Here is a 24,630-nt window from a genome sequence, read left to right as displayed (position 1 = left end):
GGTAAAAATTTTAGGGGGAGGTAAAAAAAATTTGCGGCGCGCTTCGCGCGCCATTTTACCCCCCCCCCCAAAAAACGAATTACCCCCCCCAAAAAAAAAGCTTGGACGCCCCTGTTGACAGGGGTTAATTTTGTCATTATTTTAGCTTGCTAATATGGACTTCATTTTTTGGTCTGTTCATCAAGTAGGAGAGGAGTTGATGGAGTAAAAGGGGTGGACGGGAGGATCGTTATTTTAGCCAGCTTCAAGTTTCACTTTATTACAGTACATTATAATCTGATGTAAGATCCAAGTAATGATAAATCCATTGCAATTTAATGTCAAATCTATTTTTACAGGGAAGAAATCAAGAAGACACTTAAAATTATAGAGTAGCTTCGCTTCTGAACTAAAACAGCAAAAATTGACTAAAAAATGTATTAACATCAACAACTAAAATTTAACTACAAAAAATTGAACACAAATTTTTTTTTCATTTTGATATGTTTAAAACAAGAAAAAATTCAATGAATAAATCAAATTAAACAATTTCTCACAATTTTATAAATAATTCGATTAATCAAATATCAAATAATAGGTTACAATCAAACAAATACATAAACAATATAAATAAAAACATTGAGTAAAATTAAATAATGTGCTAAAAGTAATGTTTTAAAAATTATGATTTAAAATTACTAATTTACAATAAATTATGGAAGCTAACGATTCAAAAATATTTTGATTACAATTTTCAGTTAGATTATTTTAAGTTACAAATAATGCAAATTTGTAAAACTTTTCAGTAATAGTTTTTTAAAATCATTTTTATGTGTTATTAAAATACTAATAATCTTAGCAGTTTTTCAGTTTGAAAAGATTATTTAGACATAGCTTTGCTTACCAAAAAGCAAATTTTAATTTGCTTAAGAAGTTATTAAAACAAAGGGTTTAAATTTAAAGAAACATCAGTATCACAGAAGGGGCGTTTTAACTATTTAAAAAGAAGATATTTAACAAACTGTACAAAAAAAAATTGGCCAAAATTTTGAACAAAAATTTTGTTTTCTTATAATTTATTTTGCGTTTATTATGACAAAAATGTAAAAAAAGACTAGATTTAATAACTAGAAAAAGAGGCAATAATAATTACAATGTTTAACTTGAATAATATTAGAACTTAAAAATATTAAAATAAGAATATTTTACTATAGCAATTAAATTTTAGCTGAATTTATAACTTAATCACTTCTAATTATGAAGAAATATTTGTAAAACTTATAAAAAATGAAGCAAAAACATGGCTTTTTTAGTATGACTGTCTTATTTTAATTTTAAGTTTATTAATTGGCACATTTTAACTTGTAAGGGAAGCTTTCAACTTTTGCAAACTTATGTTATTATATCGTTTTATTGTTTTTATTCGGAGTCTTTTTTTAAGTTTGTAATTTTCTTTTTTTGTTCATTGTCACATTTCAAAAATTTAATTTTGATTTATTTTTAACATACATTTTAAAAGATTCAGTCCATTCTTGTATTCGTCTATTTGGTATAAATTTTGTCACCGTTTTTATGGCAACAAAATTAGTGTGTTTTACCTTTTCCAGGTTTTGAGTTTGAGTTACTATTTGCCACTCTATTACAAGACAGTAGAGAAGGACGGCAGGTTGAAGCTAGCCGTGGCTGCAGTCTGCTTATAACTGTACGGCTGTGTCACAGCTAGCTCTCCAAGTGCCTGCTATCCAGCGTAGTATTATGTGGCCGTGGGGAGGGCGGACAGTGCAAGGCTGCTAGACTTGAGACCGCCAGCCTCAGCCTGAGGATGGCCAGGCTTGGCCTCATCGCCGACACTGTCTGTACAGATGTTCTGAAGCTTTGTCAGGTAGTTGTCATACTTCTCCCCCTCTTCAGTCTTCATGCATTTAGGCCCTGCAAACAAAACATGTAATCAATAGTAAGTAGTCGATAAATGCGGCCAGTAAATTTTAGAGGTACAATAATAGGACATATTAATTGAGAATTTGGAAGTTACACTTATGCGTGACATCATAGACGTCCAAGCTTTTTTTTGGGGGGGGGGTAATTCGCTTTGGGGGGGGGGGGTAAAATGGCGCGCGAAGCGGGCCGCAAATTTTTTTACCCCCCCCAAAATTTTTACCCCGGGGGTAAAATTAGCTTGGAGGGGGTAATTACCCCCCCTGAAATCTGTTGGCAGGAGTAAATTTAGTTTACCCCCCCCCTAAAAAAATTTACCCCCGGGGTAAAATTTTTTTGGGGGGGTAACTTAAATTTTATTAAATATTTAGTATTAAAAATGCGCGTGAAGTGCGCAAAAATTTTTATTAGAAATTTTTTATTTTTTGGGGGGGGGGGGTATTTACCCCCCCCCCAAAAAAAAATTGTTTGGGGGGGTAAATAGCCCCTCCTAAATGGTTGGGGTGCCGTAGGGTAGGGGTAAATTTTAAATGGGGGGGGGGTAATCGCCCCATTACCCCCCCCCCTTGGACGTCTATGCGTGACATTAATATCCACTTAATCTAAATATTAATATTTCACTAAACATAACAAATAACTTTTGGTAGGCAATGAAACAAATATATACTTCGTCCTTCTCTCGAAAGGATTAAAGAAATGTTTTGTTTTGATTTATCTAACTTGCATGGTGCCTTGCTGCATATAATTATAACAATTTCATGCAAATTTCAAAAATTAAATGCAATGCATCTGTAACCAGAATTTATAACAAGAAGTTTGGAATATTCAAACAAAGATTTTATATCCAGGATACGGACAATTATTCATTGATTTTAATCATGTAATAGTTACTTATCGCATTGTATTATAAACAGCTTTCCAAGGACATTAAAATAAAAAATATAATTTGAAATAAGTTTTGTTAGCCCCGATATTCTGAACCTATGGATTTTTATTGTAATATTTGTGGAATATTTCTGTCATTCGATGCTATACATAATTTTTTAGCATGGCTATTAGAAATTTAATTATAAAAATTGCATTTAAAAGTTTAACTAAAGGTTTTTCCCCTGATTTGTATTTCTTAACCAGTGCTATAAATGTATATTTCATATAGAAATAATATTTTCTAGGTCACTTCATAGACAAATTGATAAATAAAAACTTTCAATCATATCAACTTCTATGAGCTCAATTTTTTAAAGAAGAAGAAGGAGGCATAAAAAATAGCCTAAACCAATACCTGAACCTATATTAAGCTTTTAAAAAAAAAAAAAATCAATGATTCCGTTGTTAGTAAGATCTTTGCAGACAATCAAAAAACTGACTACGTTATAGAATAAACTAGCGGCTGCGTCCCTAGCATCTAGGGGATCTATATTCAAAGGACTATGGAAGGGTACAAAAATAGCCTAAACACATATCAATACCTATAAGAATCTTCAATGAAAAGGAGAACCATATCGGTTTAGCGGTTTGCGAGAACTTTACAGACAAACAAAAAAACTTTATATAATAAAATGTTCATTTATTTGGAGTATATGATTTAATTTCTAATCCATAACTTATGGCAAATCTCTGCTTTACAGACAAATGTATAAATGCTGCATCAAATTTGCATGGAGGGTAGAAATACCTGGTAAAAACAGGAAGGTTCGTGTCAACTTTTTATCAAATATCAGAAAGCATTGGATAAAACATATTTACCTTTCAATAAGCAAATGTGTCTTTTATTCAAGTTTTAGCCAAAGAATAAAGATTTTTACTTTTAGTACTTTAAAAGTATAGAAAAAGATTAAGTAAAATACAAGAATTTTAAGAAAAAATATAGTCCAATTTAAATTCATGTTTATCGATGCTAAATATTTATTTATAGCTCTTTAGACTTTAACAAAACATTTGAAAAAAACACACAAAAGGAAAACCTGTGAAGAGTTATTAAAGTTTTTTTTGCACACTTTTATACTACTAGCTAACTGTGCATTTGTTTGAAGAAAAGTTGGTAGACTCGACAAACTAAAGTTATAATTTATATCTGAATGATATTGCTAGCTTGTAAAATCTTATAAACCTTATATAACACAAAACTTTGCTATTATACTCTTTCTTACCTAGCCAGACTAAATTAGGATATTGCTAGATTTACACAAATCTTGCTTAATCCAATGGATTTTTGGGATTTTATGAAATCAAAATTTAGAATTTTTCTAAGAACTGGAAGATAGTCAATCTTTGATTTAAGATATTTTCTTCATTCTAACGTCTTTTCGATAAAAACGCCTTGTCCGACAAAAAATAATTATAGAATTCAACCATTAGAATTAGATGTTTCATGCTTTCACAAAAAGAACCACCTGAGCACCAATGCCTTCCCCATAGTTCTTGTAAATAAATTGAAAACAGTAAAGGAAATTTTTTTCTCATGCCCTACGCCTTCTCTAACCCTGCGGGGCATATACCTAGAATGAACTGACTCCGCGAGGCATACACCTGGAATACCTAACCCTGAAGGACTACCCAGTACCCAATATAACCTAACCAAACCTGTTTACTAGGAAACTCTGTATAAACGCGCCAGATGTATTTGTCAGTAATAAATAATTAATTACCTAGAAGTGAAAAGACATTGCTGCGTAAATTTTCATAATACGAGGAAATCTTAGCACTCTTTCTTTTCAACTCATTCTCTTTCTCCTCCGCTACTGCAGTGTGTAGTCCCCCCATTCCAGATGTAGAGTTCAGGGCCCCAGGCAGGGAGGGGAGCAGGGTCTCCCCCGCCTTCATCTGGTTGATCTGTGACTCGACCTTGCTGTTCTCCTTGGCCAGGGCGCTCATCTCCTCCTCAAGGCTCATCAGCTCCCCAGTTTCGTACCCTGAAATAAAAAAAATACATACAAAATTCAAATAATAAAATATAATTTATAGATTCTTGTCTGAAACAAAAGAACTTATTTATTTAAACATATATTTTAAAACATTTTTATACAATAAATGTACAACGATAGAAAATATGAATCCTTATTATAAATGAAAAATGTGTTTCAATTTTGTGGAATTGAAATCATTCCTATTTCAATATTTGTTTTATCCTATCCATTCATAATAATACCAGAAATAAAGGGTTACGCATAAGAGATTAAATTTTGAGTTTGTTTTTATTTTTACTTGCATAAAGCATTTACAATGAAGCAGCTTATATCGCTTTAAAAAAATGACGCCATACAACAATGATAGGCCAGTATACATTTGAATTTACTAATGGTAAATTGTATACTGGCCTATGGTCATTTGTTTTGTATGACTTAATTTTTTATTCGCCAATGTTAGTTGCTTCTAAACTATTAAAAAGTAAAATAAGATTTTACAGAATTTTCATAGATACACTAATTTTTGCCTATTGTCTTACACTTTTATTTCTTAACCTAAGAAATATCCTCAGTTCGAATATATTTCCTCCTTTGAATGTAAAATCATATTCAAACAAAGACCCTATACTAATCAAAATAAAAAACTTATGAAATATAAGATGGATCTAAATATATCAAATATCAGAACCCTATTTACCTTAAAGAAGTACTTGATAATTCCCCAAACAACCGGCCTTATGATTACAAGATTTCTAAAAACAAAATCCTTACTATTGATTTTCATGATTTCCGTCTTCTTCTAGGTCATTGCATTCTCCCTATACTTTCTTTTACATTTACAGGTATTATGAAACATTTCTAACATCTTCAGTTATGATACAGTAAAGGAAATGACAACGCAAGAAATTAATAATGCGTACCTGTTGAAGAATGTATGGAAGTTGGCAAGGCGGCTCTCATGTGAGCGGCTGTGGCAGCGGCTGCTCCGTACTTCAACATGGAGCTGCTGTTCATGGCGCTGAAGGATGTCTCAAGGGATCTGCCAACCAAGGATGAGGTGTCTAGAGACCTGAAATACATAGTAAAAAATAAAATATAGTGCTATTACTATCCTTATATAAAAGTAACAGGATATCTGTCTATCTTTTTAATTGTTTATCTTTACCGAAGGATCTCTCTAACCACTGGACCAATATATACTTTATAGGTAAGATTTTTATAGGTCCAGGAAAGGTTTATAAATAATTTTAGAAAAGAAATCGCATCTGAAAAAAAAATTAGAAAATTACCAGCAACAAGTCAAAGTTAATCGAAGCAAGTCTACAATACATCAAAATATCGACTATCGATTGATTTACCTGCCAGCGACGAGAGTGGAGTCAAGGATGCGGCCACCCAGCCCTGTGGCGTCCAAGCTGCGGGTCTTGTTCCTGCTGGCGTGGGGGCATCCACTTGCACTGAACAAAAATCATATGTTATATCATTTAAATATTTCATAATAACATATAAAAGGAACCTTTAAAACGTAGCGTATAATTGCAAATTGCTTAAATTGCTGCATGTTTAGTGATTTCCTATATTTTTATATATTATGCTTCAAATGCTATCAAAAATAAATAATAATAACAATATTAAAATTTGATTTCTAACATTCTAACTTGACTAGAACTTTCATTTTCTGTTGGTAATTACTCACAAAAAAAACTGTAAGTAAAAAAGGTGTCTGCAAAAAGTTAGTTAGTTAACAAGATACATGGCAAGTACCAGCTCACTCAAGGTGTGGTAAGCAATCACTTCCACACAAACAATACATTCTAATTATCCGAATCGCTAAATATTACAATAACTCAAACTACTATCTCCCTTTGCTTCAATCACATAATTCATCGCTACATATTATTGATTTGCTATTGTGAATTTTGCAAATATAAACCACTAAGCAGATACAATAATATGTGGAAGTGTAGGCACACCTGAATGTGCACCCAGTAATTACAACTTTTTATTAGTTACACAAAATAGTTCTTTTCTTATACAGAACTTTTTCTCTTTGCTACTAGTTTTTTTGTACAATTATATAAAAAAAAATATTGGTATATATTATCATTTATTCTTATCACCACTAAATTTTCAGGTTCATTACAATTTGCAAAAATATCAAAATCAGTAAAAATCTCTTTTCAAACAATTTCATTTAAACAAAAAAAATACAACCATGCAAACTCACACAAAAAAAAACTTACAGCTTTTTTGGTTTGCTTTATGTTGCTCATGGGAAAATTGAGCCATGTTTTACCAAAACAACATTTATCCAAATTGTTATAAATAATGAATGAACATAGTTTTTGTGTTTAAAACAATTTATCTTGATAAAGATCTAACAAGAGTAAAGAGTAAAAAGTAGTTTAGGTTAACATGAAATGTTTAGTTAATAATTTTTTTCTTCACTATACATAAATAGACAATTTGTTTCCATAATTAGCGCAGCAACAATAGGCTTTTTTTTAAATCTGTTTTTTGTTGATTTTCATATACCAAAAGCTATTACTCTAAAAAATATTTTAAAATTTACTTGTACAAATAACCTTTGCTCTATAGAGTAATGTGTCAAAAAAATATAAGAAATAAAATAGTTTATATTAAAAATGACAACAAAAAAAGAAATTCTAACAGGTAATGTCAATAAATCACAGCAAATTTCATTCTTCGCATATTTATTCTCATTCCATAAACATGATGGTAAAAGTTTAACAAAAGTTTTTAGACGGAAATGACCTAATCTTAGAGTAGCTGCGCTTTAATAAATATCCTACCTTCTGTGAGACAAAAACTTGCCAGTTGCGTGTCCAGATCCATCACATCCAGGTACAGGACATCTACAAATATATTTATGTTAGATATCTAGCTATTAAGGTACAGGGCATCTACAGATATATAAATTTATTAAATATCTTCTATCGGGTTACAGGACAACTATAAGCTAATATATTAGATATCAAGATATCCGGTTAGAGGCCATCTAAAAATTCACATATTTTATAACTAGGTATCCATGTACTAGACACCAAGGAGATATTAGAAGTTCTTATAGTGCTGTCTTCGAATAAAACTTACAAAAATTGTTATCAGAATATACAATAGGACAGTCCTGTTATAAAAAGAAACCCAGACACAAAAAGCGCAATGTCAAATCTTATTAAACTTTTTGCTGATTGGTTTAGTGGCTTTTCAATGCTAATTCAGGTTACCAAAGAAACTGGAAAAATCTTTGAATTGTCAGTTGACCACTCATTGACTCCCCAGCACCCCCACCCCTCCTCTCAAAAAGGATGAAAGTTTTCTATACTTAATCGCTATAGTAATGTCCATGAAATTGAACAGCAATTAAATTGCTTTGTCAGTTCTTTTTTTTATATCATCTTTTTTTCCTACAAAAAAATGTTAAAGGGCGGGGGGGGGATTAAGTGATCACTAATCATTTAAAGGGATCTTATCAAGAAACTAAAATAACAATAGGCATGAGAGTCATCCAGGGATCTTAGGGGATAAGACAAAGATAGATATAAATTCCCAATGATGATAAACAAAATAATAACTTATATAATTCAATGATTTAAAAGTTCGGACACACAAGTTAAGAACCAAACAATTAGAATTCAATAAAAGTTTTTGAGCCAATAATAAGATGAGGGGATTAAAAAATTTGGATGTCCGTGTAATTTACAGTCCAATGTCCTCTCCCTCCCTGAAGATATAGAAAGAACGGGGACAGAGAAAGAGAGAGAGAAGAAGGAAGGATGCAAAATCTTTCTTTTGTTTTACATTTTTTTTGTATAAAAAGATTTTTGGACAAAGGTTGTGAACTTTTTATATCAGAATTAGTTCTCAACTTTGTAATCATTATTGAATAATAAAATCAAAGTCAGCTTTCTTATAATATACATATATGTATAATATATTGCAAAAGAAAATATATTGAGGGTAAGTATTATTCTCTTTTAGCAAGTTATGATTTCCAACCAATGCTTATCAAAAGTTTAAAATTAAAATGAAAGATGTCGAGCACTAAGCCTCATCCCTTTTTTAAAATTGAAATAAGGGGAAGATAGTTTTTTTTCCTATGACAAACCCCTACGGGGTGCTCTAATCATCAGGGGCCACCCAGTGCCTAACCTTACCTAGCCTGACGCAAAGTAATAAACAGACAAAAGCAAAGTAACCCCTCTTCCTTCTCATTTTCATTAAATTTAAAAATAAGGGGGGAAAAGGGGGATTCTATGCTCAAGAAGACATTTATAAAGAAACGACAGTTTTTGAATGGTTTAAAATTAAACTCGTATGTGTCTTGACTTTTGTACTAACCTTAGAGGTTCAGATTCTGCTCCGTCCTTGCTTCTCTTCGGTTTGTTAGCGCGGGGACATCCAGACAGAGACCGATGCGATGAATAATTGCCTAAAAAATACATGTTTTAAAGTAATTGTTGCATTAATTTGGGCTTTAAATATATGAAATTCCGAACAAAATCATAAAGTCCTATATCTAACATTGCTTCTAATCTTACACATAGACCAACCAATCATTGTGAATATGCAAACCTAATAATTAGATGCTTTAAAAAACATTATGATTTTAAAAAGGCTTTGAAGTTTTTTTTATAAATAATGGAGTAAAAGGCTAGAACAAAAATGCCTTTGTTTTGTACGAATATAAGTGTGACATGACAACACAAATATTGGTAGAGTAGCTCCGCTGCAAGGAAAATTACTGACTTTTACCTGTGGAGTGTCCAGAGCCGTCACATCCTGGCGTCGGACATTTCAGCTCCTGGCTACGGCCGGGCTCGTTCCGTCCACACCCACTAAAATAAAGGCTATGAAAAACATTAACTATTTCTAGAAAACGTCATTGAATCTACAAATAGATCCTTTAATAGTTATAATTTTATTATTTAAAAGATTTTAAAAGCACTTAATGAAGTAAATAATTTTCATTTTTTATGAAATATAGAAGTGAGGTTTTGTTGAAAGCAAATTATTAGAAATAGTAGTTAGACCTACCTTACATTATCTTTTTATCCCAAGAATGATTAATCTTTTTTAATCTAAATTTTGAGGCAATGGCCCCTAGAGCCTAAAAGTGCAGCTGCTCATTTTTATTTTGATAGTATTTTCTTTGGGTTTGTAGCCTAGATATCAAAAACTAGCATTTAATGAATAATTGAAATCTAAATGTTTAAAAGAGTTTATGATTTTAAATTTGATTTTATTTAACCAAATGAGAGAACCCCCCCTTAATGAAAACTATCTCCCTTCCAACTGAGCCAAGAAAAACAGATAAAGATCTGGAATCGTTTAAATTTTCTTTGAAATTTACTGTAAGATAATTTTCCCTATTTAAAACTGCTTTAAAACTCGGACGTGCGTAAACATGATACGAGTAGAAATTATGTGTGTGTGTGTGTGTGTGTGTGTGTGTGTGTGTGTGTGTGTGTGTGTGTAGAATCAAAGGATAGGTAACTTGCAGAAAAAAATTCTTATCAGAGGTGAAGCAAATGAGATAAAAACTTTATTAACATTAAATGATATATGGCTTACACTCCATAATAAGGGTATGGGAGTAAGTCAGTAAAAGTCACTTTCATAATATTTGTTAAGCAGAAATACAATATATTTATTTTGATTACAATTATACAATTATTTAGAATGTAAATAATAAAGGAAACGAAAAGGTTATATTCAAGTTCTTCAAATTGTTTCTTGATTCCTAACATTTCTTGTAATTTTTAAAATTTTACTCTTAATAGTTTATTTATAAAACTAATAAATCCCAACATTTCTGTATTGATGTGAGCGTATGGATACTGATTAAAAGGAAGGGAAGGAAAGATAAGGATTCTAAATAGGAATACCATTAACATTTTAAATAATTCTTGAAAGGATAATTTAGTATAGGAATATATATACATATATAATATAAATATTGAATTTTAAAAGGAAAAAGTAATTATAAAAATAATATAATTATTGATTTTTGTATTCGAAATGGGAATGAAATGACCGGAAACATTGCTCATAGAAATTTGATTTATAGAAATGATAGTTTAATTTAAAGGTACAGTCATCAATAATAATCAATGAGTATAATGGGGTAATTCCTATGTCTACTTACCTACAGTTGGCTATAACACATGAATCCAAGAATTGCGCCTCTAGCCCATGGACCCCTCTAGTGTAGTGACTCATCATACTAAATTTCAACCAGGTTAAGCAACATTGCAGACTAGGAATTACCCCTTAATTTTGTCATATTGTCATAGGTAAATATATAAAGGAAATAACAGGTAGTAATTATGTTTTGTATGAAAATTAATATATAACATTGAAAAATTTTGATGTTTTCTTTTTTATTTCAAATTAATATTAATTATTGACAAAATGTTATTGTTGGAGGAAAACTAATATTTTCAGGTGAAATATATTCCTTCCTTTTAAATTGTGTTAGTCAAAATATTATGGATTATTCAAATAAATTTTATTGTGAAGGCTCAATTTAGATTCCAGATCCAATAATTGTATTACCCATCTACACATACAAATATCAGGGTTGTTGGGACAGGTAGATAAGCAAGATTTACAATTCAATAATTATATCCTACTATATAAAGTGGTAAGATTTTTTTGTCTGTAGCTTACGATTTCGATTACTACTAAACCGATTAAGTTCTCCATTTTAGGAAGGCTTCACATAGGTCTTGAGATGATTTTAGAATTATTTAGGTTTAAGTCGTAAATTGGTTTAAGGCTATTTTTCAACACTTTCTCTACCCCTACTAATACAAAGCCCCTAGATGCTATTTTTATGCTCTTTTAAAACTGTTTTAATATGTGACTAGTTAAGATTAGGTGTTAAAAGAATGTTTACTGAAGATATATTAAAAGAAAAAGACTCTTGAATGGTTATGACTGAAAAAGGAATTTATTTGGGCATGTATCCGTGGCACAGACATATAAATATATATTTATGTATATTATTGAAACTGGCCAGATCAGTTCAGATCAATGGGGGTGTAAAAATACATTTACATAAATAACTTTCTTTGTCAACACTCTACAAGGAATAAATTTATATTTAGAATCAAACTTTTAACCCTTGGGGAGTACACAACACACACACACACACAAGTATTCACTGAAACACACACACAAGCCCACAAATAAAGTCTCTAAAATTCTTAGTGTATGTTAGAATTTATTGGTGTAATCTATATTGGTTTTCAACCTACTGAAAGAAATTAAAATTTCATTTATGACAAAATTTTTAAAATAAGATAATATGGAAAAAGAATTAAAGGTTAAAAAAATAAGTTGAGAGGGCATTCTCACAAATTTGTTTAGATTTTCCAGCAATTATCCTGGTATCATCGTAATTATGATTTTCAATAACATTTTAAAATGTAGAATACAATCAAAAGCCTTTTGCATATCAGGAAATGAGCGGGTCAGTATTTGTAATTCTATGAAATATGATTGCTTTGTTAGAGCTGATGCATATATTCAATTTATTCTTTAAAATTTGCATTTTTCAATTTAGTATTCTATATTGTTTACGTTGAAACAAGGAGCTTCATTTTATTTAAAGCAGGGCTTAAACAATAATAAAAGTTTTAATGTTAAATGTTATTGTTTTAAAAATAGTCTATTTTACAAAAGTCTTTAAAAATTCTTATCACTTTGAGTTAAGGGAATACACACTAAAATAAACTAAATTCTCTAAAGAAATTGAATTGAGATATTACTTTGGAGGGAAAATTGAATGGTTTTGGTCAATTTGATGTATTGAAATATTCAAACTTATCTGGTAAAAGAAATTTCTTTGTATGCTCGAATTTTGGAATTTGTTTTGCTTTCAATTTTGAAATATTTGTTAAGGTATAAAAGAATAAAAATCTTAGAATATTTTTTTTTTTTTAAACGCACATAACATACACTAAGTATGCCAAACAGTATATTGATAAGTTAACGACACTACATATACAACAAAGCATTTGATAAAAAACAAGTAGAAATATGTATTTCCCTTTCAAAACTTTAAACATAGAGAATGGAAATTATTAATTTTACCTAAAAACTTTGTTTCTGCGCTTTTGTATTTTGTGTGTGTGTAAGTCTGTGTGATTGTGTGTGTGTGTGTGTGTGTGTGTGTATGAAGGTGTATTTCCAAACTTTGTTTTAATAGGAAGGAGGGGAGAAAGATAGCAATGAACAATAGATGTATTTAACAAACAAAAATTGCTTTGGGATAAGATATATAATAATGGAATTAAAGGTTTTTTTTGCTTTATCATAAAATTATCTGATTCAAATTTTTGGAAATTTCTTTTTGAAGTTGATTATATTAATCTAATCTATTATGTCTATTATGCTGGTAAAGTTTGGTTATTAAAATGTCTATGTTTAGTTTTAACATATTGATGTATATAGCTAAAACTTTCTTACCATACAAACAGAGGAATTTACTCTTACATAATTGTTTTAGTTAAATTAAAAATGATGGTTTCAAAGAAATTTTGATTTGTGATTTTAAAAGTAAAATAAAGTATTTTTGTAGAAAAATTTTGAACATTTATGTTAAAAATTTCCAGAAAATTTGTTAAAATCTTACATTAATAACCCTTAAGACTTTAGAATACTTTTTTTATTTTATAGACTTTGTACAAAATAAAATTTGCGATCTGGCTACCATAGCCGATTAAGCTATACTTGAATTTCTAAAAACCCACCTTAGTAGAACTTAAAGGAGTTATTTTGTATATTTTGTTACCTTATATCTGGCTTAAGAGAACTATCTGGACTTGGTATTGATGAGGAGGACCCAACCATCCCATATCCACCAACTAAACTGTCCTGTAAACAAGAACCAATATATAGAGAAGTAGCGTATCATCATTAAATCAAAACTTAGACTCATTTTAAATAATATTAGAATAACTAAATCATTTGCTGAAAAGATCATTTTCTATCTCTCTATTTTTTCTTTTAGGGATAAGAAAATGGAGTATAAATTGATGTAAAACGCCAATTAATTAGATAAATAAAATTACCACAATTCTGTAGATTACAGCTGATGGGGTTCAAGTTTGGACACTATTGGTTTGTAAATTATTTACTTCTAATGTCCCCTCCCTCCCTGGTTTATTGTTTAATTACAACACAGAATTTGCCGTCTAACACATTCCTAAAAATCTATGATTACCTGGTATGGTGACATGGTGGGAAATGAAGTGGGTGGGTAGGGTGCGAGGCAGGAGTAGGACTGTTGGTAAGAAGGATAGCTAGAATATCCATACCCAGGGCTCAAGGCTAGTGGAGAGAATACGGAACCTTAAAGAAAAATATAATTATCATTTTTTGATATGCTACTCAATATAAATCTTGTTGCGTATTTAAACATTGTGTTAACAAAAGAAACCTTTGTCAACATTAAAACACTATAAACTACACTAGATAAAAACAGTCTAACTTAAACAGCAGCCGAGAAAATTAAATTTCCCTCATAGCAAAACGGATAGATGAACTATCGGCTTCGCTACTAAAATGTAAACAAATTTTTAGAAAGATTTTATAAAAATCAATAAACAAGGATGACAACATCCATAAAAGCAAAGCACTGAAACGGTAGGACAAACGGACAATAACACTTGTATAGTATCTGAACTGAAAAATCGGAACATAAATGTATAAATGTCGAATCAAAATTGTAGGTAAATTTGTTGAAAAACTGCTTAAAAACAGGATAATGTTTATGGACATACTTACATTTTTGGACTTGATTATAGAGTTGCTTCTCTTATAATATTGTTCTTTGTTGTCCCAGGAATCAATAAACCAAAAATCAGATCAAACGGATAATTAAAACACTTGAAAATTTGTTGTTAAAAAAGTAGAAAAATCAACATGTTTAAAATGGACGTACGGACATTCTGGTAATAATTATAAAGTTGCTACGCTTTCTAAATCGTACCCAACTACTACAGGAATCATCATGCAAAGTTTGAAATCGATAGGACAATTCTAACATGCCTAAATTAACGAATAAAAGCTATCTATCTCGGACGGACGGACGGACGTACGGACGGACCGACCCTAATTATAGAAAAGCTTCGCTTTTAAAAATGTCTCAAAAGTTTATCTTATGGAATATATTTTTGGTGAAAACTAAAGAATTTTGGGAAAATTCAATGATTTTTCTGATAATACAACTTGAAAGCTTAAAACTTGGTCAACCAGCGCAGAGAAAGAACAAGAACAAATTTGGTAAAAAGGATTGCAGAATTAACAAAGAATTATAAACTCAGCTCTATAAAACAAAAGCTTCAAATCCGGCTCCGGCTTCAGATAGATTTAATAAAATTGGAGCCGAATTTTTTAATGAATTTAAGTGTCTCAACTAAAGCTTTAGTTTAGGCTCTATTGCGCGTCGCTGATGCCAGTTGCTGTCTTTGACACAATAGAAGGGTAGGTACTATCTTTCACTACACAATCTTTAGGAGAAGGCTGTCAAATAATTGATGTATTGACATATACAAGTTGTACGGTTGCTTCGCTTCTAAAAAAGGGCTAAATGATAAAAGTATAGAGAAAAGGGGAATAGTGGTGGGCAGTAAATAGTTTGTGCTTAATGAAGTGGGAGGGGTGAGACCAGCTATAAATTTATATTTGTCTGTTGGTAAGATTTATATGGACAGGCAAGATAAATTCCTTGAGAAGCATGAAACCATCTGAAAACCTTCAAGTACATTCCCCCACACACACTCTATATCTACCCATCAAATAGTGTTTCTACTTTGATGTTAAAAATGGGGATAGCTATTTAATATAAATAACACAGCTCACCAAATCAGTCTTAGTTCATTACAAAATTAAACCAAAATTCGATGGTAATCTTTCAAAAATTGTAATATTTCATAACATGCTATTTTTAATAAAAACTTTCAGTATGAATGTATGGACGTGTGTCCACTATATTTCAACTTCACTCTGCACATGTCGAATTGTATAGCTGCAAAATACATTTCATATCACTTCAGCAGCATTTTTTTAGCGGCTTAATTACGTAGCAGCAGTTTCTAGAAATTAATAATGGTCTATTCAATTTTTAGTTTTGAATTAGTTGCTTTTGTGCTAATATAAAATCTACACGAGAACAATCTAATTATCAGTTAAAAAATTTATATAATCAGGCAAGAGAGCTTTTAAACTTTAATTCTATATCGTATTAGCCATGGGCACTTTATTCTGTGCCATTTTGTCGACACAATAAATATTTTTATTGCTATGAATTTCATAAAACATAGAGCTAAATAAATGAAGTGTGGTCAATTTCTTATAAAATAAACCACACTTGTTTATTTATCATTTAATTTCAACATTTAAAATTTATATATTTATTATATTCCCCTTTCTGGTGGTAGCCGGTGGTTACTAATCCAATATTTCACCAATCTGACCAAAATTCTCGCCTCTAAATCCAAACATTTCAATTCAAATCTTTTGTTGATTTCAAAGACTTGAACTTTCAACACAAATTGAAATTTATTATGTTGTATATGTATATATTTATAGCATATATGTTATGTGTAAATATTTCAAAATCAAATTATTGACACTATTATAGACCAATTAAACAATTATTTGAGATTTAAGTAATCTTGATTTTTTTATAATTTTTTTTTGTTAAACAGCTGATATTTTAGAGAGCTATTAGTTTCTTTTGTAAAAAAGAAATAACTGATACTCACCATTTTGAGATCTATATCTAGCCAACGAATCTGCTGTTGTGCCAGTGCGAGGGAAGCAGGGCTCGAACCCGCGGAAACCTGGGCTCTGAGAGCTGGAGAAGTCAACTGGCTCCGTCTGTTCCTTTCCAGTAGTTGACCTGAGTAAAATGTTTCAGTATTTTGATTAAAACCTGTAGGGACGGTTGATAACAACGTAGATTGATACCTCAAGGCACTAACATCCCATCTATTTTAGACAAACATGTCGTTGATTTGTCTTAAAGTCCTTACTTTGCAGTGTAATAAGTTATGCCTGGCCAAGGTATCCCTCCTACTCACCTGTCATAGCAGCAGTAAGAACAACCATTAACCACTTAGTTTTAGTTTTGACGCGGTTTGATCAAGATTCGAAACTATCACCTATCCAACAACGCGCGGATGCACTACGTTTTATGCTACAGTCGGCCAAAGTAAGTTGAGAATAAAACTATTACCTGGTGGTAGGTATGGCTGGAATAGCAGAGCTGACGAGTCCGCTTGTATCAGCTGGGTTGCTAGCTGTTGAGAAGGCTTCAGTGGAACCACTTGACACACTAAACAAGGACCATTATATTTTAAAGCTACGTGGCTAATTTTAAATTGTGCAACAGTGTTTTCTACAACTAATTATAATTCTTAACAATTAATATAAGTAAAAGGTAAATTTAAACATTGACTTTAAGTGTTATATTTTCAAAGCTATTTCTAAACTTGAACAAATTACATAAGAATATGTGTTACCTAATTGGCATAGGACGTGTGAGATCAAGAATTTGAGACGATGCCGGAGTTTGGAAGCCAGACGTTGTTACACTTGGGCTAAAATAATACCATTCTTTAGTTGCTAAGCTAATTACTAAATATCTTCTAGTTTATAAGGATAAAATAAAAAAGTTTGTAAACTTTACAATATATTCGAAAAATCTTAACTTAGAAACAAGCAAAGAAGTTTAAATTTCATACAGTTTGACTAAATCATCGCGTTTGATAGTAGTAGGTTAATAAAAGTTTACTTATTAAGAATTCATGTCAAACTTCTTTTAAAAGTTTAAGATACTTTCAAACTTTTATCAAAGTGTAACCAGACTTTGTTCTAAATGTGAATGGAAGAGATTCTTGCTTCAGAAATGCGCAATAAACTACATGTTTTTTAGGCTAAGGAATTTTTACCTAAGAAAATCCGTTCTTGAAGTGGGAATGGCTCCTGCCTCTGTGACCGATAAATCCAGACTCTGTAGCGGCGGGCTCGGCTGGTCAACCCCTTTGACAGACAGGTTGATGGCGGAGTGAGGGATAAATGCACCGGGTGTGCTGAAAGGATAGGCGGACCTGCAAAAATATCAATCTTTTTTTTTGGACCAATGAACTCAGAAAATTAAAGTTTAAAAGAATAGTTATATGAACAAATAGCTTACTTATAACAAACTAGTCATATTTTATGTTAAATCAGTAGAAATTTAACTGTATAGAATTGAATTATATACACAATACATTTTTTTAGTATGGCGGAGAACCGGTTCTAATCCATAGGATATTAATCGGTTTCGATCGAAGCAATACTGAAAATGTTTCCAAATTCGAAATTGAAATTCACAAAAAAAATTTTAAAAATAATGTTGCTAAAATTTGATCAAAATAATATAGTAAAACATAACAAATATGAAAAATCTGGTATTATAGTATTATAATACAAATATTATAGAAAACAAAAAGATTTTATTGTCTATCATTTACTACTATTTTGTCTGGGCTGCTTTTTGTTCAACTAGATATCATACAAATAAAACACACATCATTTGGTTTTTTTGTGCAGCGCAGCTACTCTATGATAAGGTATTGTATGCATTCAACAGAGCATACAATCCAAAAGAAAACACGTTTGTATCAAACATACCACACTTATTGTGTTTTAAGTTTAAGCGTAATCCATATTAATTGTCCTGTTAATGTATTCTAATTACATTTACTGAATATTGAATTATTTGCTAAATCTAAATGCTTGAAAGCCTGAATTGACTGAGATATTATTGTACAACATTTCCTTGTCTTTAGAACACAGTACATAACTCACATCACTTTTTGCTAATTATAGAAAATTAAGATTATGAGTTTTCCAGTTTGGTCTCATATTCTTTTTATTTACAATCTGTCCTTGACACCAAAAAATGGACAATACATCTACTTATTACAATATATTGTTCATTTTTCCAATAAAATAATATACTATGTATGTTGGTCCATTAAGATCTCTCAAATAGCTGAACCGATCTGTCTGTCCACTATTTTTAGAGAACGTAGAATTTTTTCAGGGCAGGTTTTAGTCTATTTGACATAAAGTTAGTCCAACTTAAATTAAAACTTTTTAAAAAATATTTTAAGCACATGGATAAAAACTAATTTGTTTATAATATCTTCCATACTTTTATATAAAGTAGTAAGGCTTTTTAGTCAGTCGGTTAAGTCATCGTTAAATAATGAACCGATTTATTTCACCATCTTAGGGAAGCGTCTCATGGGTCCCTGGTTGGTTTAAGGCTATTTTATTTGTATATTCCTTTCTGATGGTTTTAGGGTACAATATTTACCTTACCCAATAACCTTTGACACTACCCCTTTACTTGATCCTACTTGATTAATGAGATTTAAGTTTAAATTCAAATTAAATAGCATAAAAGGACATATGGCAAATAAATCAGTAATGGTACTTTAAGTGTGTGTATGTGTGTGTGTGTGTGTGTCTGGGTGTGTGTGTTTGTTTGTGTGTGTGTGTGTATTGAATAAGGGATTTAACTAGAGATTTATAATTTGTAATTAACCCTTGAAATTGTAATGGTACACATAGAGGACAGGACAACCAGCCCCTATACTTTTCTTAATTCAACAAAATCTAATTACGATATTTGTTCAACTGTAGTAATTGAGACAAAGATGTTGGTTGACCCCCCCCCCTCCCCCTCTTCCAGTTCTTCTTTCCTCTTAAACATACCCTTTGACGTCCCTTCAGTTTAATTAGTAGAATTTAGAGTGAAATATATATATGTACTTATTGTAGTTAGATACATGTTTAGGTTCTTATGTTCCTGAAGAGTTTATGTTAACTAAATTTATCTGTGGTTTATCAACCACATCGAAACTTCAGGTTAATACAATTTGCTTCGCCCATAGCCTCTATAGGACAGAACGGGAGGTCAGTTAAATAGCCTAAAACAACCCTAAAACATTCATAAAGTTTCCATAATAAGTATAGCCAGTTTTCCGAGTTTCCAGGCTTAAGACGAAAGAAACCTTATTACTTAAGATTAATTAATAGCAAAAAGAAAATTTTTTAAAAAATAAAAATATGTTTTTAAGTCATTAGGTGCAAAAACTTTTTGAAAATGTTTAACAAAATCCAATAATTTATTTGATTTTCTCGTTAACAGAAATGCCATCATGTATCTAGCCGTAACTAGGACTTCTAGTAATGAGGAAGGAGGGCAAAAGTTTGCTTAATTTATGGTCACATAGGTTTTACAACAAATCCTTTACTTTTAATTTAAATTAAATATTTTTTTTATATTTTTATTTATTTTTGTAATAAATACAGATTAAGTTTTTTTTTTTATATTTTAATCTTAAACCCCAAGTTTAGATATTTTAAACAGAATAATTTAAATTTGTAACCAAGGGCATTTATTATTAGTTAAATAGAAGACAGTAAAAAGTAGAAAGGCTAAATTTTCAGAAGTGTATTAATATCATTTAATTTTAGTGGATTTGAATCTTACCCTTATTTAGATAGTTAGACAACTAGTTCAATTATTTGTTTGACAGGATCAATTATATATTACCTCCAACATACGTAGTAAAACTAAAATACGATTTTCTCAATAAAATCTTATATTAAAAAAGTCTTATGAAATTTTCATTTAAGTTTTTAAAATGGAGAGAAATGAATTTCAAATTTACCTTTCATAAGAAGTTGCATAAGATGAGTATGATCCCATGCAGGGTGTGGCTTGTAAAGGTACAGGTTGTACAGGATTCACTGGCTGCAGCGGCTGTGGTTGCACAGGCTGTGTCTGCTGTTGCTGTTGCACAGGGGTGGGCTGCGGAGTCGCGTATGAGTAGTTGTAGGTACTCAAGCCATTCTGATTAAAATGTTTTGTATTTAAAAATGTAATATTTAAAATATTATTGTTTTTAAGTATAAAATAAATTTTGAAAAGTGAAAAGGGAGAAAAAAACAAAAAGAAAATATTTAAAAGAAGCAAGAGAGAGGGGAGAAGGGGCATAAGAAGGGGTATGAAAGGTGACAGAGAAAAATTAAGTAATAAATAGCAACAGAGAGAGAGATCGAGAGAGAGAGAGAGAGAGAGAGAGAGAGAGAGAGAGAGAGGGGGAGAAGAATAATACATATGAATAATGAACAGTACAAATAGAAACAATTTTAAAACACGTGGACAACGACAAGAAAACATAAAACTACACCACGTAACATACAAACAGACCAATATTAACTATAATCTTTACCTGGAAGTAAGAGGATCTATCAGTATTCCTTGTATCTAACCCTGCAGTCCCACCACCACTGCCTGTGTTGTTGTTGTTTGTGGTTGAGGTATTGTTGTTGTTATTAGTTCTATTTGTTGTGGATCCACCCAGCTCCTCGTAAACTTTCCCAGTTGAGGTGTCATAGGTTACATTCTGATACATAAATCAAATATTTTGTAATTAAAGATATTCAACTCTTTTGTTATTTCTTAAACCTAACTGGATCAAATTAGGGTTCCTCAGTACCTAGTTTGCACCCCCCCTTCCATTTCGAAATTAGGGAAAGTTTTTTTATACCTAACAACTGCAGAGGTCCTCTAACTGCCTTGCCCTATCCCTGTTACCAGTACCAAATAAAACTCAACCTAACCTAACCTTTCAAAAGTTTTTAAAAATACATAATAATCTACCCCTCCCTTATTTTCTATTTATTTGAAATAATAGGGGGGGGGGTCTTGGCTCCACTATGCACTATGAGGAAAACCACCCAAAAATTGTCCATGAGTAGCGCAGCAATATTGAGATAACAATATTAAATAAGTTTTACCTGTTTTATGGTTTTATTTTCGACCTCTGGGAGGGGAGCTGTGGGCAGGTTGGGGCAGTATGAGTCCCCTGGACTATAGTCGGGAGATGTAGTCTTCATTCTAGATAGATAGATAGATAGATAGATAGATAGATATATAGATAGATAGATAGATAGATAGATAGATAGATAGATAGATAGATAGATAGATAGATAGATAGATAAATAGATAGATAGATAGATAGATAGATAGATAGATAGATAGATAGATAGATAGATAGATAGATAGATAGATAGATAGATAGATAGATAGATAGATAGATAGATAGATAGATATATAGATAGATAGATAGATAGATAGATAGATAGATAGATAGATAGATAGATAGATAGATAGATAGATAGATAGATAGATAGATAGATAGATAGATAGATAGATAGATAGATAGATAGATAGATAGATAGATAGATAGATAGATAGATAGATAGATAGATAGATAGATAGATAGATAGATAGATAGATAGATAGATAGATAGATAGATAGATAGATAGATAGATAGATAGATAGATAGATAGATAGATAGATAGATAGATAGATAGATAGATAGATAGATAGATAGATAGATAGATAGATAGATAGATAGATAGATAGATATATAGATAGATAGATAGATAGATAGATAGATAGATAGATAGATAGATAGATAGATAGATAGATAGATAGATAGATAGATAGATAGATAGATAGATAGATAGATAGATAGATAGATAGATATATAGATAGATAGATAGATAGATAGATAGATAGATAGATAGATAGATAGATAGATAGATAGATAGATAGATAGATAGATAGATAGATAGATAGATAGATAGATAGATAGATAGATAGATAGATAGATAGATAGATAGATAGATAGATAGATAGATAGATAGATAGATAGATAGATATATAGATAGATAGATAGATAGAAAAACAAAAGACAAGTAGTCATAAACTTTGCAGAAATGAATAAGTTAATAAACACATTATTCTAATTCATTAGCTATTACACAATTTTGCCCTATCAAAATATCATTTCATCCAGTGTTATTTATGACAATTTTTAATAATATCATGAGCTTTAACTTTTTTTAGTTTAAACCAATAACGTTGAAGCAGAAAAAAAATTCAAATCAATCATTTTAATTTTAAGTTCAGCTTATATAGCACAACTACTCTGTAGTTTGGAATATTTATACGTCCATGAACGAAACTTGCGTGAAATAATTTTGATTTAACGATGATAAAAACTATCTATTTTACTGTATGATATCGCTATGTTTCATTCTTTAAAAAAAGGTTTTGTTAACTTGTTATTGCTGAAATACTAACAGTTTGATATTGTATTTTGATGTATAAAATATGTTTCTCTCATATTAGGGCTCCCCATTATAATCATAATAAAATTATTTAACCCCGTAATCAAAGGATAATAAAAAAATAATTAATAGCCATTAACAAATAATAACATTTATGTCATTATTATATAAATCAAAGAAAAGAAAAAATAGAAATTTCATCATTTTGCCTTTTTGGTATTTGAAAAACACATCTAATATTTAACCATCCTCGAGTAAATCCTAAGTTGAATTTGGTTTGAATATTGTGTTTCAGTTTTCAATTGGGTGTTGATATCTAGTAATTTGAACTAGTATGATTTTTTTTTGAATAAAATCTAAAATAGAATCATAAGATCCATATCCATATTTTTTTATTTTTGGTAAATAAATACCATAAAGTGTTAGGATAATTGTCTGTACTGAAGGATCTTGCTAACCACTAAACCGATACGGTTATTTTTTAAATGTGGCTTCTCTTTTTCTATTTTTTAAAAATAAAATTGAAGATGGAGGAAGGGGGCGACTTCTCCCTCCCCCCCCCCTCGCCTTAAGTGACCCCTAGAGGCTTCTAGTGGCGTAGCTGCAAGTAGAAATATATTTTAGCCTCGGTTTATTTATTTGTTTTCAAATATGTTTTTTTGTTTTAAATTATTTTCTAATAAACGCATGAAAAATTTCTATTTATACACTATTTAGCTTTTATAAAACTCATTTTCGATAACTTACGAGTAATTATTGTAAGCTTAACTGAGTTACAGTTAAAGTTATATCAATAATAAGTATGATTATTGATTACTTATTAATCAATTACCTATAAACTAAGTTTTAAAGTTATAAATAGTTTGAAATAATGCTAAAGTGAATATGATGATACATATGACCAAAACTTTATACATAATAAGAAGTAACTTATATCAAGCAAGGAAGGGCCGGAGAGAGGGGCTTTTCTTACCTCAACTTTGTTTTTAAAGTTTGGAGCCGCGTCAAGAAGTTTTCAAAAAACTTTTTTTTTCTGGGTCAAATTAAGTTCACGCCTAGGATGCGTTTCTAGTTATTGTTGACATATTCTTTCTTGTATTTATGACATATTTCTAATTATTTTAAAGTAAAAATTAAGAAGTTTTGGTTGATTTTTAGAATATGCACTGATTATATTGTGGATAAAAAAGTTATTTCACTGGAAACTTTTTATTCTGGAGACACGTATCGGCTTGTTGAGGCCTGGCAACTAAACAGGATCCTGCGAGGAGTGGATGGAGGGTGGTTAGGTGCTCCCACGGCCGTACCAGTCCAAGGGTTGTTCTCTGAGGGTTTTGCGTGGAATGGGGGGGGGGGGAGGATATTAGGAGCTCCCGGAGCGGGCTTTCAGTGGATGGTTTGGTTGGTATGTGAACCTCTGACGAGCGAACCAACCCTATTTTCACAGTGTCCACCGAAATTCCCCTACTTTAACATTAAAATCCCTCCTACTTCCCCTCGGTTTCTTTTCCCCTTGTTACAGCTTTCCCATGGGGTCTCATAGTCAAGACCTAACAATTCTTTCAGAGTTTC

The 24,630-nt window shown here is 30.8% G+C and overlaps 1 protein-coding gene across 9 annotated transcripts; it reads right to left on the bottom strand.

Moving 5' to 3' along the window:
* Window positions 1-403: 403 nt before the first annotated feature.
* Window positions 404-24,330, bottom strand: LOC145318929 (uncharacterized). Of its 9 annotated transcripts, none has more exons than XM_080160642.1 (18): window positions 24,032-24,172; window positions 21,717-21,816; window positions 21,149-21,322; window positions 20,585-20,766; window positions 17,807-17,965; window positions 17,378-17,455; window positions 17,092-17,190; window positions 16,619-16,755; window positions 14,074-14,201; window positions 13,642-13,724; window positions 10,990-11,067; window positions 9,591-9,691; window positions 9,183-9,273; window positions 7,634-7,696; window positions 6,179-6,277; window positions 5,741-5,889; window positions 4,563-4,826; window positions 1,285-1,908 (listed from the first exon to the last, which is right to left on the bottom strand). In XM_080160642.1, exons 2-18 carry the CDS (start codon window positions 21,813-21,815, stop codon window positions 1,733-1,735), a joined length of 2,160 nt encoding a protein of 719 aa, XP_080016768.1. In that variant the 5' UTR covers window position 21,816; window positions 24,032-24,172; the 3' UTR covers window positions 1,285-1,732. The 9 variants fall into 9 exon arrangements, with proteins under 9 accessions (XP_080016829.1, XP_080016811.1, XP_080016802.1 ...); XM_080160650.1 differs by having other exon boundaries at window positions 9,597-9,691; XM_080160657.1 differs by having other exon boundaries at window positions 9,591-9,679.
* Window positions 24,331-24,630: the final 300 nt, after the last annotated feature.

This window comes from Acartia tonsa, chromosome 1 (assembly GCF_053477335.1).
Source record: "Acartia tonsa isolate MP-2025a chromosome 1, ASM5347733v1, whole genome shotgun sequence".
Classification (NCBI taxonomy): Eukaryota; Metazoa; Arthropoda; class Copepoda; order Calanoida; family Acartiidae; genus Acartia; species Acartia tonsa.
This window is presented reverse-complemented; position numbering and strand designations above follow the sequence as displayed.